The sequence below is a fragment of the Monodelphis domestica genome, chromosome 8, assembly GCF_027887165.1.
Source record: "Monodelphis domestica isolate mMonDom1 chromosome 8, mMonDom1.pri, whole genome shotgun sequence".
NCBI lineage: Eukaryota > Metazoa > Chordata > Mammalia > Didelphimorphia > Didelphidae > Monodelphis > Monodelphis domestica.
In genome coordinates this window covers 91,759,123-91,777,716 of record NC_077234.1, presented here as the reverse complement: position 1 = coordinate 91,777,716, position 18,594 = coordinate 91,759,123, and the positions used below count along the sequence as shown (strand labels likewise).

At 34.7% G+C, this 18,594-nt stretch overlaps 1 protein-coding gene across 7 annotated transcripts in view; it reads right to left on the bottom strand.

The window, feature by feature from the left end:
* The window catches only part of ALS2 (alsin Rho guanine nucleotide exchange factor ALS2), a 97,451-nt gene that overhangs the window by 24,047 nt on the left and 54,810 nt on the right, over positions 1–18,594 (bottom strand). For all 7 annotated transcript variants that reach the window (XM_056807324.1, XM_056807323.1, XM_016425188.2 and 4 more), the window contains 10 exons: positions 17,889–18,060; positions 17,356–17,536; positions 14,731–14,796; positions 12,524–12,686; positions 10,965–11,096; positions 10,423–10,551; positions 4,893–4,963; positions 4,186–4,252; positions 3,631–3,833; positions 3,481–3,546 (listed from right to left, as the gene is read on the bottom strand). In XM_056807324.1, coding sequence (XP_056663302.1) covers positions 3,481–3,546; positions 3,631–3,833; positions 4,186–4,252; positions 4,893–4,963; positions 10,423–10,551; positions 10,965–11,096; positions 12,524–12,686; positions 14,731–14,796; positions 17,356–17,536; positions 17,889–18,060 — 1,250 coding nt within the window. The remainder of the gene's footprint in view (positions 1–3,480; positions 3,547–3,630; positions 3,834–4,185; positions 4,253–4,892; positions 4,964–10,422; positions 10,552–10,964; positions 11,097–12,523; positions 12,687–14,730; positions 14,797–17,355; positions 17,537–17,888; positions 18,061–18,594) is intronic.

The following is an 18,594-nucleotide window of genomic DNA, read 5'->3' as shown; positions in this document are numbered from 1 at the left end:
TTACCCTAAAAAAGAATTACATATCCCAAGATCCCACTGACTTCCTGTCATTACTGTAGTCATTCTGTCTTCCTGTAGACAGAGATAAAGGGCATGGGCGTTGAGGCTCCTCCTCTCTGATGTAGAATCAGCAGTGATGGTGGTGAGTGATGATGGCTAAAAATGGCTAACCAGTCATGGGCACATGATTTTTATTTTGTATCCTCTTTATTCCTTGATTTCTAATGATCATTTAATAAACCTCCTAAAATATAATCTTTTTACTATTAAGATTTAATTATAAATTTTACAGATGGCAATCAAAAGAGTCAGGAAACTCTTTTGATTTTTTTTTAAGACAGCCTAGATAATTTTTTTAATCCACGTTGCTCCTGCCAAGGCTTTTTGCCCACCCCAACCACCCTTGCAAACTCCAACTCTCTTTGGAGGTGCTGCATTTTTCTTTTCCTACTTTTTGACTGGTTGCTTGCTCTTCCTACTGGTCAGGCTATTTTAAGCCAGGGGACTCATGGCGAAGAAGAGATAAATGGATGAACTAAACCTGGCTAACAACCTTTGGAGAATTTAATGAGCTAAGAATTTAAATGGTAATTCTAAGGGGTCTTCAGAAATAATTTTAATTAACTAGTGGTTTCTGAATGGATGAATTTAAAAAATATTTATATTATAAAGAATGTTGCACTAAAGGTAGAGAAATGTTTTGTCTGATTCCAGGACAAGAGAATACAAAAAGAGCCATTGCACAGTGCCAAAGAAGCACAAAGCTAAATTGCATAGTGCCAGTTGAGCACAAGGTCAAAGAGACCAATCAATCCCAATGGGATTGATGAAAATTTTGAGCCAAGACAAGAGGACTTGAACTTGTTTGGGGTTTGAGGTTGCAGCTGTTTGACATATGTCAGAGGTGGGTCTTCCTTGTCCCACATTCTACCAAGTATCTCAAATTTGGCTCCTACCTGGCTTCTATAATCTAGTCCCTATTCTGTCTTTTATTGTGTGACAAAACTTTATATAGTCCTGGCTGCTGATTGGGTAAATGCATAATTGCTTAAATCACTTTAATTGGGCCCAGATTCAAGGACCTGTTATAGGTTTATTTTTCCTTTGATTAAAATTTTTACACATAAGACTTTGATACTTTATATTTAATCCAGAAATTATTTTTTCTCTTTTATTTGGATTTTTTTGATGTTTTTGATTTCTATTGTCAATTGATTCATATATCTCATAACTCAACCATGCATTTCATTCCTAAGTTATCCCTGTGTTTTTCAACACCCTCTTCAGGGGAATGTTTTATTATTATTATAAATTGCAAAGTTTAAATTCTTTTTGAGAGTAATTTTAGGATAAGAAACACGCTACCTCTCCAAATCCAGAAAGTGAACTGTTTGGAGAAGGCACCATTAAGATGCCTGCACAGATCACATGCTGCAGCAGAAGATCCAGAGTGAACTTTGGGATGTGGTGATTTGAACTGTGGGGGTTGAATGCATTTGTTTTGTATGGACACTCTTATGCTGAAGGGGACTTCCTCCTAACTGGCTTTTTGTCAATGTGTCTAGCAATTATTGGTTTTGTTCTTTTTTCCTCTTATGCTCAAATTATTGTAATTTCAAAGTTGGTATGTTTATAAGACCCACTGGAGAGACTAGTCTTCTGCAGGTCTCAGAGGGGAAATGTATAATTGAAAATCTGTTACCCTAAAAAAGAACTACATATCCCAAGATCCCACTGACTTCCTGTCATTACTTACTTCCTGTAGACAGAGGATAAGGGGTGTGGGCATTGAGGGTCCTCCTCTCTGATGTAGAATCAGCAGTGATGGTAGTGAGTGAGGATGGCTAAAAATGGCTAACCAGCCATGGGCACATGGTTTTTATTTTGTATCCTCTTTATTCCTTGGTTTCTAACGATCATTTAATAAACCTTCTAAAATATAATATTTTTACTATTAAGATTTAATTTTAAACTTTACACCACTAGGGAAGAATTAGAGAGAGATCTTTGAAGAAGCAATATTGGAGTGCCTTGACCTCTGAGAAGCTGGTTTTCTGCCTTTACTGAATTTTGTTCTAGCACATTTGGAACTGGGTTGGTGCAATGCTGACTTAAGGGGAAAAGACCATCCCATTCATTTCCCTCCCATTAGGTTATGCTTCTAGATGCTGGAATAAACCTGGGAAGCTACTGGGATGGCAGAGATGCTGGACATAACTGAAGAGATACCATATATGGGCATAATTGGAGGCTGGTCTACAAAATCATCAGCTGGGCCTAAAGCCCAAACTGCTTACCAAGAATATCAGCTTATTGGGCTCTGTAATATCAAGTAAATGAAAAATTCTCTTGACTTAAAAAAAATCTCTTATGTGTACCTTTTTGTGTATGTCAGCATTCACCTAATATGCCACTTCTGAGGAACCAAAACCCTATTAAGAGTCATTTTTGTTCTAGGGCTGCTATATGGTACAGTGGATAAGAGTGCCAGGTCTGAAATCGAGAAGACTTAATTTTCCTGAGTTCAAATCTGGTCTCAGACACTTACTAGTTGTGTGGCTATGTTTACCTCAGTTTTCTCCTCTGTAAAATAAGCAGGAGAAGGGAATGACAAACCACTCCATTATCTTTTCCAAGAAAACTCCAATCATAAAGAGTTTGGACACAACTTTAAATAACTGAACAAGAAACAAAAGAGAATGGAGGTCAGAAAGCTTTTTACAAAAAGACAAAATGTCTGATAGTCCCCTAGGCTCCAGCTACAAAGATGACAATGGCTATCTTGAGTTCCTGTTGTACCTGACCAGCCAGGCAGTTGCTTGAATGTGTCCAGGTGAATTTCCTTATTTCTAAACTATCTTGAGACTGGTGCAATTCTTTAGGTTGTATAAACAGTAGTATTTGTTGTATAAACAGCAAGATATGTCTCTATCTTGGGGCTTTCCAATTCTTCTGGAAACAGTTTCTTATATCCTGATAAACTATAATTTGAACTCAGGCTCTATGAAGAATACAGATTCTCAGAAGGATGTTAGCTTCTCAGGAGTTCTTTATCAAGCAATACCCTGAACAGAGCAAGTACTTCATAACAATTTGCTGAGTTTAATCAAATCAGGACAAATTTTATTCTGTTCACTCTTACTGATCATATCATTGGGTGGGACAATGTAAAAAGTAGAAAGAACACTGGATTAAGATTTAAGAAAACTAGGTGTCAGCCAGGGATTTGCCAGTATCTATGTGATCCTGAACAAGTCACTTGATTTTTCAGGGAGGTTAGACTAAAGAGCCTCAAAGGTCCCTTTCAGTACTAACATTCTAGGATTCATAGGTATTAGGCCTAAAAAGTATTTTTTACTATTACTAAAAAATATTAAAATATTTCCTTCCTTCCTTCAACACAATAATAATGTGCTTTTTAAGGAATCCAAATTGCTTCCTCACCCTCATTCAAATACATGTGATAAGATGTTTTCTTACCCATCTTCCAGACCATTTCTGAACATACCAGAATACATCTTTCCATCAGTCCATTTCAGAGTCCCTCTGGAATAAACAGAATATTTTATTTTAGCAATTTGGGCATATGTCACCTCCTATTACCTTCATCTCCAATTTTTAAAATATTACCTGCCATGGGGTTTCCCTGAAAGCCATCGTCCATCATAAATGGCATCCTTTAGTCGAGGGTCCTTGTAGAAAGTGTATCTGGCACTTCGTGAAATAGGAGGCTCTTGCCTGGGAACACTGCTTCCACTTCCATATGGGGGAAAATCAGACATACCACGGAGAGCTTGATCCACAGCTTGGCTTATAGCCCGTAACCATTTAGTCTAGAAGGAAAAGGTAACAGTGAGGCAAAATCAACAATTCAACAAGTGCAACTTTAAATACTTGCTTTTGTTGGTATGAGAACTGCTTTAGTCTCTTAAACCGTTTTGTAAATATAAACTGTGTGGTGCAGAATAACTTAATATTTTATCACTATATTTTAGAAGTAGACTGTCAAAAATGTTAAAAAAATGCAAAAACTCAATTTGATGTAAGTTTACTAGAGACAATGTATACCCAATTATTACAGTCAAATAAAATCAAGTCTTTTTGTTTGTTTGTTTAAATAGAACACAAATGCCTGGGATGGCCATAAGTATATGCAAACGAAGGGGTGGCTAGCATAGAACTTACTTTTTCCTGTGGTGTTGATGAAACAAGAATAAATTGTTCTTCAGGTGTTGTTATCTTTAAGCCATTCCTAAAAAGGAAATGAGACTACATATACTGATGTCATTATCATGTAACTACTTAAGTATGAAAGACAACTTCCTGTACCAATTAAAAAGTACAAAGAAATCAATAGAATTTGTTACCCTTAAAAAACTTAAGTAATCTAATCATTTCAAAAGACTCAGTTTGAAGTTATGATTATTATTCTATTTATAGAATGTAAAAAAATGTTTTCTAAATGTTCCTTTGTAGAACAGGGAATTCCTTCATGCCTTTATATCTTTATATCATGCCTTTATATCTTGGCTCCTATATCTATTACTTTATCTCTCTAGTATAAATTACAAAATGTAATCTATTTTATTAAATTCAAGAAATTAAGTTTTAGAATTAGGAAGAGAGAATAATAGAGGCAACTGGATGGTTCAGTGGTTAAAACACTGGGCTTGGAATCAGGAAGACTTGAGTTCAAATTCAGCCTCAGACACTTACTAGTTGTGTGACCCTGCACAAGTTATTTAACTTCTGTTTCCCTTAATCCATTGGAGAAAGAAATGGCAAACCACTCCAATATCTTTGCCAAAAAACCTCAGTGAATGGTAATGAAGAGTTAGGCACAATGAACAACCAAAAAAAAGAGAGAATAAATGTGGGAGGAAATTACTTACACACTACCAACTTCTTCTGAAATAGGCTCAACCCACAGAGTAGATAAGGGGAAAATATGATGTGTGGAGAACTATAAAAAAGGAAGACAAAATGACACAAGAGTTGATTGACTGATTCATTCAACAAGTATTTACAGAATACCACCTAAGCCATACACTATTGGTAAGGCACTGCTTGCTATTCAATGGTCAGAATAAAAAATCCCTGTTCTCAAGGAACGTAAATAGAGTAAAGTAAATATAAAATATGAACAAAGCAAATACACAGGCAGTGCTGGAGAAAAACAGATTCATTTTGTAATCGATTCTATTCTCTACTAACCAATGACATTTTGTACTAACTGCTTAAGTCATGTTTCTTTGACTTCAAGTTATGTTTAGAAGTGCACAGGTTTAGAAGTTTGGCCTTCCTTTCTGAGTTAAGTTTAAAAGTTGCTTCCCTATTAATCACTTTAGTGAAAAGAAACTTATTTCTATAGTTGTCCTTCAAGGAAGACTGATTTGCTATCTGTGTGTCACTAATTAAACTTGCAAGTGGACACAATCAATTAGCAACAAGATGAAAGGAGTGGTTGCAAGCCCCACATTCCTGATGTCCAGTCAATCATATTATCCTCCACATCTATGTTTCTGTTTTTGTAACTTACCATATCATTTTCTGACTTTATAACCAATCATATTATTATTATTTTACCCCTCTATGATACTGCCTTCAATTTTTTGGGATGCTTCTCCTTTTGTTTGTAAAAATGATCTGTCTGTCCTCATTTGGGGTCTTTTGGGCCCGCTGAGCAGCTAAAGGCCTTTTTATTGGTAACTGATAGTCTTACCAATAAATTGAATGTGCTCAAAACTTTGTGTCTGTTTACTGTAATTTCAATCTTGACAAATCTGAGCTGAACCTTGATGGAAGCCTGGAATTCTAGAAGATGGAGGTGAGAAGGGACTGCTTTCCAAGCCTGGGAAACTCCATATAAAGGTACAGAGACATGAGACATGTTTGACACTGGTGTCAAAACAAAATCAAAACAAAACCACTAAACTGAATATACAGATAACTGTGGACTACATATGGAAATAGAAAACCATGTATTTGCTTTATTCATGTTCTATTGCATCTTTATTTTATTAAATATTTTCCAATTACATTTAATCTGGTTTGGGCTATACTGGAGAGTGTTTCATGAGCTGCATGCCTGACACCTATGAAACATGTAAACAGCAAATAGGCTAATTTGGTTGGAATTCAGAATAGGTGTAGAAGAACAATAACCCTGGAAAGGGCATGTTGAAGGCAGATGGTGAAGGACTTTAAAGCCAAGCAGATGAGACTGGATTTGTATTTTCTCCTAGAAGTAAGTTTGTTGAGTAAGAGAATGACAAGATCAGATGTATGGATACCATTTGGCAGCTGTGTGGAAGATGGATCAGTTTCAGGGGAGTAATAAGCAAGACTGTATGGAATTGAGAAAGTGAGTGGAAAATGAATAAAGGGAGGCAACAAAGGTAGACAAGCTTTTTTTCCCTTTGAGTTTGGCTATTAAAAGGAGACAACATATAAGTTGAAAATTTGAAGATTTGGTAAAATCAAAGGGCTTTTGTTGTTGTTGTTTTATAATGGGGAAAGATTCACTTCTGGCCAATGAGGCTGCCTAAACAAGGAAAACAGCCTAGCTCTGACATACCAACTCTAGAAAAAACTAAGTGACTTCTTCCATCCCAGAAATGCAGTCAGAAACTTATAAGTAATAGGAAAAGGAGTTGCTTTCCCAGTGTAACCATATCCTCTAAGGGTCTGCATTCAGAGGCTGCAGGAACAAAGAATTCTAACCCCAGTAGGGGACGCTTTGGGAACTACTGGAAGTGGCAATGACAAATATGGTTTCAGCTGCACTTTGGTAGGGATTTTTCCAATCCATGGGGCTCTGAGTTCCCTAGCACTCTGTCCTGAGATGCCAAAAGGGACCCTAAAGATCTAGCACCTCATCCCTCAAAGATACTAAAGGGGTTTAACTCTAAAAGGTAGAGGTTAGCACAGATGTCCAGGCCATCTGGGTTGAACACCCCACTCAAAAGCACCACAGGAAGTTGAACCTAGCCCTGGCATGAAGACTGAATTCAGGAACTATGGGTAGAGAGATAAATAATTTGAAGAAAGCATGGACCATTAAAAAGATCCACAGATACCCTAAGATCAAACTTGTGTGCATTTTAAAATGGCGCTGAGTGAAGTTAGGGTAGAGGGTCCTAGGAAATGTAGTTTCCCAGGGCTCAGAGCCATTTTAAAACACACATTTGCAAAGAACGAGATACTTCATAACAACCACAAAGCAAAACAGACAAGAAAAAATGGATTTTCCACAATCACATGATAAGAATAAACGAAGCAACAGCTAAAACATAAAGGAACAAGAAGAATAAATAGTTTATAACAGAAAGTGGTTCATTTTACCCAAGTGACAGGATCCTTGAAAATGAGAATAGACCAAAGAGAACATAATTATGAAACAGCAAGAAATATTAAAACAAAATTAAAAAGGTTAAAAACATTGGAGAAAATATAGAATATCTGTTATTAAGAATTGGAAATGACTTGGAAAACAGATCAGGAAAAGACAGTTGTTAAAAAGGAGTTCAAGTCAAGATGAAACAAAACTTAGCAGCTTCTATTATAAGCAAGAGATCTTGAAACACAATATTACTTGTGAATCTTAAAAATTCTCAGACCCTACTTCATAAGGTTGGGTTAAGACCATTCCCCATTTTAAACAATGAAAGAACTTAGATCAGGAATGTGAGACCTCTACTTAGATCAGGAATGTGAAGACCTCTACTCCACCCCTACTTAAGCCTGCTTTAGAGGAAGAAACTCCTTGCTGAACAATGAAAAATACTTAAACCCATACTTATAGTAAGACAAAAGTTCTTAAGCTGTGCCTATTTTTATATCTAATACAAAATGGTGCTAAGTACCTATAAAGGTCAGGCAACTTGTGAATTTACAAGGAGCAAAGGGGTGAGAACTTACTCAGAGGTTTTTTTTCAGGTGTGAACTTAATCAAAAGTTTAAGTCTACTCAGATGTGAATTAAGAATGGTCTGTCCTTTGGAAAAATGTCTACTGTGATTGGTAGATGTGAGAACTCAGGGGAGGTGACATAGGAGGAAATTTCCTTTAAAAGGAGGTCAAAAAAGAGGTCTCAGGGGATTCAGCTGGGAAAAGCTGAATTGGAGGAGGCATCTGGTGTCTCTCTGAACACTAGAATCTTGCTTGGACAAATCTTATGGTGAGTGGATAAATGACTGACTGATCTCTCTCTTAGGGTTTTCAGCCTAGGCTGGCTCATGCTGGCCTAGGCTGGTCTAACCCTTTTTCTCATTATTTCTTCTTTCTCTCTCTCTCTCTTTCATTAATTCCTCATTTGTATTAATTAAAATCTCTATAAAACCCAGCTGACTTGGGTATATTTAATATTTGGGAATTTTTCCCTGGTGACCACCTCATATTTGATTTAAAACAAGACACTGTCTTGAAACCATATTTTCTGCGATCACAATTTAAGCCAACCACTCTTTTATCTGTAACAGTTTATGACTCCCACTATTTTAATCATCACATACTAAAATGCAAAAGAAAAACTTAACCTGCAAAACAGAGGATAACCCTTTAATGTTTTGAGGGGGAAAAGAGAAGGGAAGGTATAAGAGGAAATAAACTAATGTAGAAAGGAGGAAGGAGGAGATGGAACTTGCTCTTTTTCTCAAAATTTGAGTGTATGAAAAGAGTATATATAAACAAGAAGAAAAAAGCACCAGGAAAGAGGATCAAATAACTCTCAATCTTATCTGAATTAGAAAAAGGGTAACTGAAAACACGTGCACATGAACAAGCAAATACAAACATAGACCTACACAAAGTTTGGTGCAGAAATACAGACAGTTCAACAGGGAAATAGGCAGGGATAGACAGAGAGTGTCTTTATTAGTGAGAATAATATATTGGAGGGAAGATTTATAAGCAAAATAAACATCCTTATCCTTAAGAAGGGATTAAAAGGAAAAGAAAAGCAAAGAAGAGGAAATCAAGGGGGTGCTCATCAAATGGCGAATGACTGAACAAGTGATGATATATGAATATAATGGAATATTCCTATATGTTAGGAAAAAGGAAATTTCAGAGAATCCTAAAAATATGAATTAGGTGCAGCTTAAAGGGAGCAAAACCAGGAGAATAATTTATATCCGGACAATATTATCAAGAAAAACTTTGGAGAAAATAAGAGCTATGATCAAAGCAAAAATCAGCTACTTCTCCAGAGGATCTATCATGAAGTACATTTTGCACTTCTTATTAGGTACCAAAAAAACAAATTCTGTACATGCCACTAGGTCAATTTGTTTTACTTAACTGTGTTTATTTGTCATAAGGGTTTCCCCACAACCATCACTATTTTTAGTTAGGGGGAGATGGCATAAGACTATAGTGATATTCCCTCAAAAGGAGGCCATCAAAACACTTTTTTAAAAGCACAGGAAAGAAGAAAGATCAGTTGTGAAAGTAACATGTTGAATTTATGACTTTTTTTATGAATTTTTTTTAAAGCAAGAAGTATGAAATGAAAATTCAGTTAGATATGCAATCCTCTTTTTGTGTTCTATGATGTTTGGAAAGGTTTTTTGGGTAGTGTTAAGCTTAGAACAAGAAAATCTAAAAAAATAATGAATGATATCTGAACATATCTATAAGCTTTAGGGAAGGAGTGCACTGGAAGATACTGAAAACAAGAGTGGATAAGGAGAATGAAAATTACAAAAAAAGAGGGAGATAATTGAAAGGAAAACTTTTGGGGGAATAAGGAGAGTACAGGATCAAGGGCACAGTAGGAGTTGGGACAGAGAAGGGCCACATTCTGAGAATAAAGAAGATGAGTTGAAGAGATTATTGAGATGAGTTGAAATATAGAACTGGAGAGAATTTCATTGAGGATTGCCTCACTTTCAAGGTAAGTGGAGGCAAGTTCTGCTGAGAAGGATAAGGAAGGATAAGGATATAGGTAGCTTGAGAAAAGAAATGGTTTGGAACAAAATAAGAGAATCAATCAGGGAAGGGAAAAGGATTTGAGTGTAGGGAGGACTCATATATCTCTGGATGAGGCAAATCTCAAAGGAGGAGAGGTTACTGATGGAATAGAGAAGATCTGGAAGTGGCAATGAGAATCAAGGAAAGAATTTATGCAAAAGAAAAAAGAAAAAGAAAAAGTTAACATCTTGGCTCTTGTGCACAGTCCCCCTCAGATATCTGTTTTTATTGAAACCACTGAAAAACCACAATACTGTAAAATTTCCAAAAAAATAGTCTATAGCATAATTGCAAAATGTAAATAACTAAATAGTTCTATAATTCAATGAATTAATACAAAGTTTTTGGCAATAAAAAATATAGACATTAAAAAAAAATCCAAGTCAATTAAGGTAGGCAATGGTATTCACTTTACTAGAATTTGTCTTAAAAGGCTAGGACTTTGGCTTACCTGGGCATGGACCAAAGAATCATTAAAGAGAATGAACCAATTCACAGAGAATCTACCAGCATGTTGTAGAGATAATGCTCGATTACTACTCTCACAGATTAGTCTACGTTCTGGTTTCCTCAAGGAATCCTGTGATTAAAACAAAAATGCCAAAGAAAATACTTCAGGAAAATTTGAAAAAGAATTATAAGTAACCCACAAACAGACTGCAAAAAAAGACCCCCCCCAAAAAGATGTTAGTCAAATGTAAAATAACTCATTAGATTTGAGAAGAATTTTAAAGTTTTCATATAATTAGAGGTCAAAGGAGAATAAAAAATTCACAGGAATCAAACAAAAAAAAAGTGTGAAATTAAATAGGCTGCAAAAAAAAAAAGATTATTGATAAGAGACTTAGAGCATCTATGCTATGAGATTTAGGCATCCTGAAAAGTGTCATTGTAGCATTAGCATCATAAACAGTAGGAGGTGGGGTGAAGAAAATTATAGAAGTAATTATGAAAACGCCTGCTGTTTGCAAGGTGTGACAGCAGGTGCTGTACCGTCATTTTCCCAGGAAAGGTCTTCCAGAAGCCCAGTGTGTATTCTGCTTCCTTCCTTTTCCTGCCGAGATGGAGAGCAAGAGTCTCATAACAAGAGCTGGAATCCTGCAGTTTATGATACTCTGGAGATGTCTAAAGGTCAACAATTAAGAAAAAGTAAATAAGAATGTGAACCAGTCATCCACAATCTAAGCCAACAGAAGCAATCTGAATACAGAATTTACTTTAGGGAAACAATTCATACTAAGAACAATGGTGTCCCAAAGAGTTATGGGACTTGAGGTAGAGTTGGCTGTGTTTTTGGTAGCAACTATTAGAAATAAATTCTGTTAGGCAGTTATTATTATGAAGTGAGGATGATAACCTGAGGGGAAAGGAAGAAGGTGCTGACAGGTATTTGTCAGAAGAAAAAGCAGTGGGAAAAGGAGAACCAGGAGATTCACTGCAAGGAAAGAGATACTGAATGAAGAATAGAAGGAGAGGGGCTTTGAGATAAAAAGATAAAAAGAAAAAGGTGTTGAGGGAGTCACTACCTCATATAGGTTTCTAAAATTTGGTCAGGTGCCAGATAAATTTTATAAAAACAAATTTGTGAATCTCAAATTGTCCAAGTATTGAATTTTAAAACTAAATCTGCTTTAATATAATCAAAGATAAAAATTAAGACAATTTATAGGAAATGGCTTCATGTAGCATATGCTACGTATGCTATGTAAGAGAAAAGTCTTCAGTGTTTCAGAACCAAGCCAATTTAAGCAAAATGGGTATACTGGTGCAGGAAAAGTTTCCATTAAATTGATTGTTAAAATTACAGTTGAAAGGCTGTCCAGAATACTAGTTCTTATGAATGGCAGGAGTTTGGGAAGCTCAGCCATTACTGACTGATCGGGAGTACTTCAAAGCTGAGTTAACATATGATGGAACTGGTAACATCTCTCTATTATAGCAGTGGATGACAACATCCCCTTCTTAAGAGGATAAAAAAACCAAAAGACGCCAAAGAAGGAGTGATTATAGAGTCATTCTAGGGGAGTTAGATCTTTTTGCCCTAGAGTAACACAAGTTAAGGCTTCTCCAAATTAGGAACAAACTACTTAGAACAATTCCACCTCTGAAGGTGGGACACCCTACTGATTTTTAGAAAGATGAAGACCTAGACTAGATTCCTCAACATTTCTTGGGGTATAATGTGGGGATGACATTTCAGCATGCACCAACTATAACCCATTGCCCAAAGGGTCCTGGAATGTGCCACAATGGCACTTGCCAAGCCTTTCAGAGTAGAATATAATGAAAAGTTGCATTTACTGTAATTAGGTCTGAACTACAAACACATTTGTATAAAATGATGACATTTAGTACCAAGGCAAGAGAAACTATGAAGAGATCTTTCATAGTATTATCAAGAATCATTTATGTCATTATTAGACTACCATTTTATTCAAGTAAAAATCAGTATCAAATTAACCTAATTAATGGCCTAGTAGTAACACAGTACAAGTGTAGAAAAGGAACTCAGAATTCCAGTCCTCATGTATGTCAAAAGAAAGAGAACTTACCACTTCAAAACAAGTAGCAAGCTTTAGCAAAACTCGAGCATAATTATGAAGACGTCTGATTGGCAAAAAAAACAAAGTGTTTAGCAGTTCCACCAATTGGATATTTTCCTCATTCACCTCTGATAAGTCTTGTAATAACTCTTGGTTTTTATTTAAGAAGTCACTAGAGAGAGAGAGAAAATATATATTTATTCAACAAATATGCTTATTTTGTGCATATTGTTATTATAAGAAAAATATTTCTTTTCCTTTTATTCTACAGTAAAACTTATAATGTGACATACTGAGGCTGTGGAAGAAAGACAAAAACCACAACTGACTAACCCTTGATATCATTTAAAAGGGTTTTGTTCAAAAAAATTTAGTTAGCAGTAATACTAAGAATACTCTAAATTCAGAACTTGTTTGCGGTCTATTAATATCGACAACCTATAGGAAATTAATCTCTTAAGAAAATAGATAATTCTAATTTCATTTTAGTAGGACTTTTCTGGTTTGTTTCTTAACAAACCTTAAGTTGGCTGGCTAAATTATACAAAACTAAATAGACCAGAATAATGAATTTCAGCACAACTCATTCAAATCAAGAATAATGTATCATACTTTGGGGCAGGTAGGTGGCTCAGTGGAGAGAGTCAAGCCTCAAGACAGGAGGTCCTAGGTTCAAATTTGACCTCGGATTCTTCTTAGCTATATGACCCAAGGCAAGTCACCTGCCTAGTCCTTACTGCTCTTCTGCTATGGAATTGTTACTTAGTATCGATTCTAAGACAGAAGGTAAAGGTTAAAAAAAAAGAATAATACTTTTCGCTACTTTTAGCAAAGTACTAACTAAAAGAAAATTGGAATAATCTAAGTAAATTGCCTTTGTCTTTTTTAAACACTTTAGTTCAGGAAAAAGAATAAACATTCTAGTTTTAGTTTGGTCATCCATATGAATAGACAAAGAAAAGAAATTCCAACATGTATTCTTCTAGTAAATCTTAGTCTGCCTCAGAAAAAAAGTAGAGAAGGAAAACAATTTACTGAAAAAAATAACTGATTAAAATTTTTTTTTTAATTTTCTGAATGTCTTCTTTGGATTATAAAATCTCTCCCTAGCCATATTTGTGGAGGAGCCTCCATTCTGTTTTCTTGCATTTTTAGTTGTTTTTTTTTTAAGATTTGAATCAAATATCTGTTTGGAATGTAAGCATTAATGCTTGCAAGGTCTAAACCTATCTTCTGTTTGCTTGTCTTTCTGTTTTCCTGACAGTTTTTGAAGCCCTTTCCTCAGTAATTTGTGTTATGTAGCTAGAACAAGAAGGGCAACTCCTTGAAGGAAAAATTACTTTTGAATCTGGTGGTTTTAATAAAATTCTGATATATAAGGTATGTAAGTAACTAAAGATCAAGAGATAGGAACCAGAAGAAAATGACCAAAGCTCATGAGTTAACATCCTTCAGAAGTAAAGAACTGCAACTGTCAACAACCATTTATAAAATGCTCTAAATACTAATAAGTGAATAAATAACTCAGGTTTCATCTCTACCCAGCAAAAACAAATACATGTTAGGCGGTAGTTAAGTAGCTCAGCAGATTGAGAGCCAGGTCTTGAAACAGGAGGTCCTGTATTCAAATCTGACCTCAGACACTTCCTAGCTGTGTGGCTCTGGGCAAGCCACTTAACCCCCACTGCCTAGTTCTTACTGCTCTTTTGTCACTGTAAGACAGAATGTAAGAGTGTATTAATAAAAAAAAATTTTTAATAGATATATGTTATTTGAAAAGAAAAGGTCATTGTATAGTCCAGGTACATGAAGGCTCAATTCAGATCATACATCCCATAATGTGACACAAATCACATGTAATGCCAAAAAAGTCCCCAAACCTTTAAGAAAAAAGATTTATTCATCCTTGAAATGTTCAGTATCATTATATCTTCTTTGAGAGAAAATACAAATATAAACACAATATAAAATTAATAACCTTTAGACAGAGGTTTAAGATTTAACATCCATGCCCCTAACAAAAGAGCTTAAAAAAATCTCAGTTGAGAAAAAAATAAAAGAATAAAAGATTATGAATTACTTGATATAATCTTGGTATGATTATTTACCTGAGTGACCAAACAAGTCAGATTTTCCTGAACACTAAAAATATAAAAATAATTTCATACAACAGAATCTCTGGTTTTTTAAATAAATATTTAAAGACATTTACTTACGTAGCTGGCTTGGCCAGAAGTTGGAATCCTCCCATAACCACAAAATTTGTAATAGATGTGCAATACCTTTAACAGATGAGAAAAATATACATATCATTGTTAAGATCAGAATTTTAATACATCAGAAGGTAGTTTTTTCTTTTGGTATTTTACCAATTAAAAGAATTCCTAAAATGCTATGATGCTGACATTTGTGACTGGTAGGGTAACAGACGAAATGGTCACTCATTTGCTATCACATAGTAATAATAAAAAAAAAGACAACATGTAATGGCAAGTAATGTTAACACTGAAAACTTAAACATATCCAAACTCATATACCCAAGGACTAAAGCTAATATGATAATATAGTTCCAATTATATTCAAACATCACTATATTGGTAAACAGGCAGTATGATTAAAATATCTGAGAGAAACTATGTCTTCTGAAATTAAGTTTTAATTTAAATATTCAATATTATATTTTGATTTTCCCCCATAAAATTTCTTTGGAAAGGGATAATGGTAATGAGATTCAAAAAAGCTATTTTGAACTCTTATCATCTAGACTAATTTATATGAACGTAGGAATTACATATTCATATAGTACTTATAAATTATTTTTTGTCTATGCAAGCTACTGTTTGAATCTTGGTATATAAAACGTGAAATTAAAAAGCAAGGTGGTATTTTTCTCTATGTCTTTAATATACATATGAGTATATATTTATGTATACATATATATAAAATAATGATAACAATAATAAGCATTTATATGTTACTTTACGATTTATAAGAGGCTTTACAAATATTATCTCATTTTATTCTCACAACAACCTGGAAGATAGGTGTTATTATTATGTCCATTTTTTTACAGAGGAGGAAACTGGAGAAGATAAGAGGCTCAGTGACTTGCCTGGGAAAACAAAAATAATACATGTCTGAGGCTGAATTTGAATTCAGGTCCCCCTAATTCCAGATCTAGGTCTTTAGTCACTATGTTAACTCACTGCCGCCATAAAAATAATGGGAGGGGTGGGGCAGCTGGGTAGCTCAGTGGATTGAGAGCCAGGCCTAGAGATGGGAGGTCCTAGGTTTAAATCTGGCTTCAGACACTTCCTAGCTGTGTGATCCTGGGCAAGTCACTTGACACCCATTGCTTAGCCCTTACCACTCTTCTGCCTTGTAACCAATACACAGTATTGATTCCAAGACGGAAGGTAAGGGTTTAAATAAAAAAAGGGGCGGGGGGAGTCTAGACAAAATGCCATAATTAGTAAAAGAAAAAACCCAAAAACAATTAGATGAAACATGGAAAGAAAAATAATTTTTTAAACTTTTCCAGTATAAGTATGACTTAAGTGAGAAAAGCAAAACAAAAATTAGGGCAAATTTTCATTTTGTTGAATTTGTCCAGAGAACATATTATAATATTCTGAAGACTTGTAGTATATGGCTTCAGTGATTTTAAAATGGAAATTTCAAGTCTATAATGGGCTTCACAAGAAAATAACCCAATATATTTTCTGTTTGGAAGGTTTCCTATTCCCACGTAAAAACTATGAATATATTCAATTTTAATTATCATTTCACTTAAAACAAACAAACAACAAAAAACACACAGAAGGCACTACTGATTTGATTCTAAAAACTTTTTGAGGGACTATATATAAAGTCCAAAGTTGAGACTTTGAAAGGATATCTACTATCAATCTAGTTAAAAGATAATAAATGTACTTAAACCACATGTTAAGATGATATACATTTTTTTTAGTTTTATCTTTATTTTATTCCAGTAACACATTTAACAAAGTTGAGACTTTGAAAGGATATCTACTATCAATCTAGTTAAAAGATAATAAATGTACTTAAATCACATGTTAAGATGATAAACTTTTTTTTAGTTTTATCTTTATTTTATTCCAGTAATACATTTACACATAAGTTTTCCAAAGTTACATGATTCATGTTGTCTCCCTCCTCTCTCCCCTCTCTCCTCCCAGAATTAACAAGGTTAATAACTGGGTTATTAGATGATATAAATTTTTAAAAAGGAAAATTGCAAGTTAAAATTGCTAATCCATTTGAAGATATTTGGAAAACATGAAAAGACGTGAAATGCATCTGCATACTTAAACTTTACTTTATTCAAAGCACACAAAATGGAATATTGTCCAAGATACCAGAACAGCTCCACATTTATAGTCTGTAAAATCATTTACTTTTTATCCTCTCCCAAATCTGAGTATAAGTCATCCAAAAGAACAAAACCACTCCCTTTGAAACCAGATCCATTTGTCAAAATTTATTATACTATATATTATGTCTATATTTAACATTTTGGTATCATCTGGGTAATATCATGCTACCATATAAATTTTTTGGTGGGGGAATGCTTACATAAGAACTAAAGTCTTCAGTCTTTTCTAATCATCAAAAAAGTTTAGTCCTTCTATCTTTCCCCTCTAAAGAAAACTAAATTTTAGTAATGCAAAACAATAGGTGGCTTAACATTAAAATACTGCTTTGCAATTTATATTACCTTATGTCACTCTCCCTAATCTAGTCTCTTCTGATTAAGGAGCTGTTCTCCTTGGCAGAATAACCCTGCAGAGATTGAACATGACACGGGACTGGATACTTGCTCTGTATAACTATCCAAGAAGAGACTTGCATGCTTCAAGATGGCCAAACTCTTGGCTTCCTTAATTCCATGAAGAAAGCTGCTCAGAGAGGCTCCATGCTGACCAATCAGGTAACACAGCTTGCTGAATCTGCTTGCCACATCCTGCAACAACTGGACTGTAGTGGTGGTACCCAAATTTTCTGTAACCAAAAACAATACAATTTAAAGGGCTATATATATAGTGCTTACTATAAAATGAAATTTGGGATCAAATATTTTTTCATGATATTTAATTTATTCACAAAAAAGCTTGTCACTTAATGACTAAAAAGTATATTTAACATATTGGTAATTAGTGCAAGAATCATTTTCAACTAATTGTCATAAATCATTTGAATTATACATTCATAAGTTTAAATACAAACAGGCAAGCAATCTTATAAGTAAATACAAAACAGAACGAGGAGAACAAAGTCATGCCTTTAGTAAACCTCCTATAAAAAATTATTTAAAGAGATCAGAGCATTGATGATTTGGGGAACTTCCACTTACCTAAACCTAGGAGGGGTCTGAGAATCTGGGATTTAATATCACTCAGTTTTGAATAGAACCGTCTTTCTGTAGTGGCCAGCTCATGAAGACTGGCAATATATCCCATAATATTTTTGTCCACCAAAGCTAGGCAGCTGTTTTTTCCTGCTGTCACACTGCTTATGTACCCAAGCTGAAGAAAAGAGTAGGATAAGATTATAGGCTGAATATAATTTGCTCATGGTAAGAATTGCCTTTAGGGGTTTTTTTTGCTTGTTTTTCATCTAGACCTGTGATTTTACTGGTGTTAATAATTCTTTGTGAGGAAATTCTTTTTGCCTGTAACTTACATAGTCTTAGGAAACTGCTAGTCACTAAAAGGTTGAGTGATTGGCAAAGGGTAATAGTTCGGATGTGTCAGAGACATGACTCAAAATCAGTCTTAAACCATATCATCTCTTTTGAGACATAGTAATCATAGGACTACCTCATATAGACTGCACCTAAGGAACAACTGAAAATAGGCAAAGTGAAATAATTTGGAGGGTTATCTCAGGATCCTTTTTCCTGTGTGGAATTGAAAATGGAGGCACTATGGAAAGATACCTGGCTATGTATATAGCAAAGTATAAATGGGCTATAGTAGTAGTTTACAAACTTTTTGTTCAAGATAAAATCTTGGTTATGAAGAATCACAGTGCACTTGAATGTTTAAGTTAGCAACTTT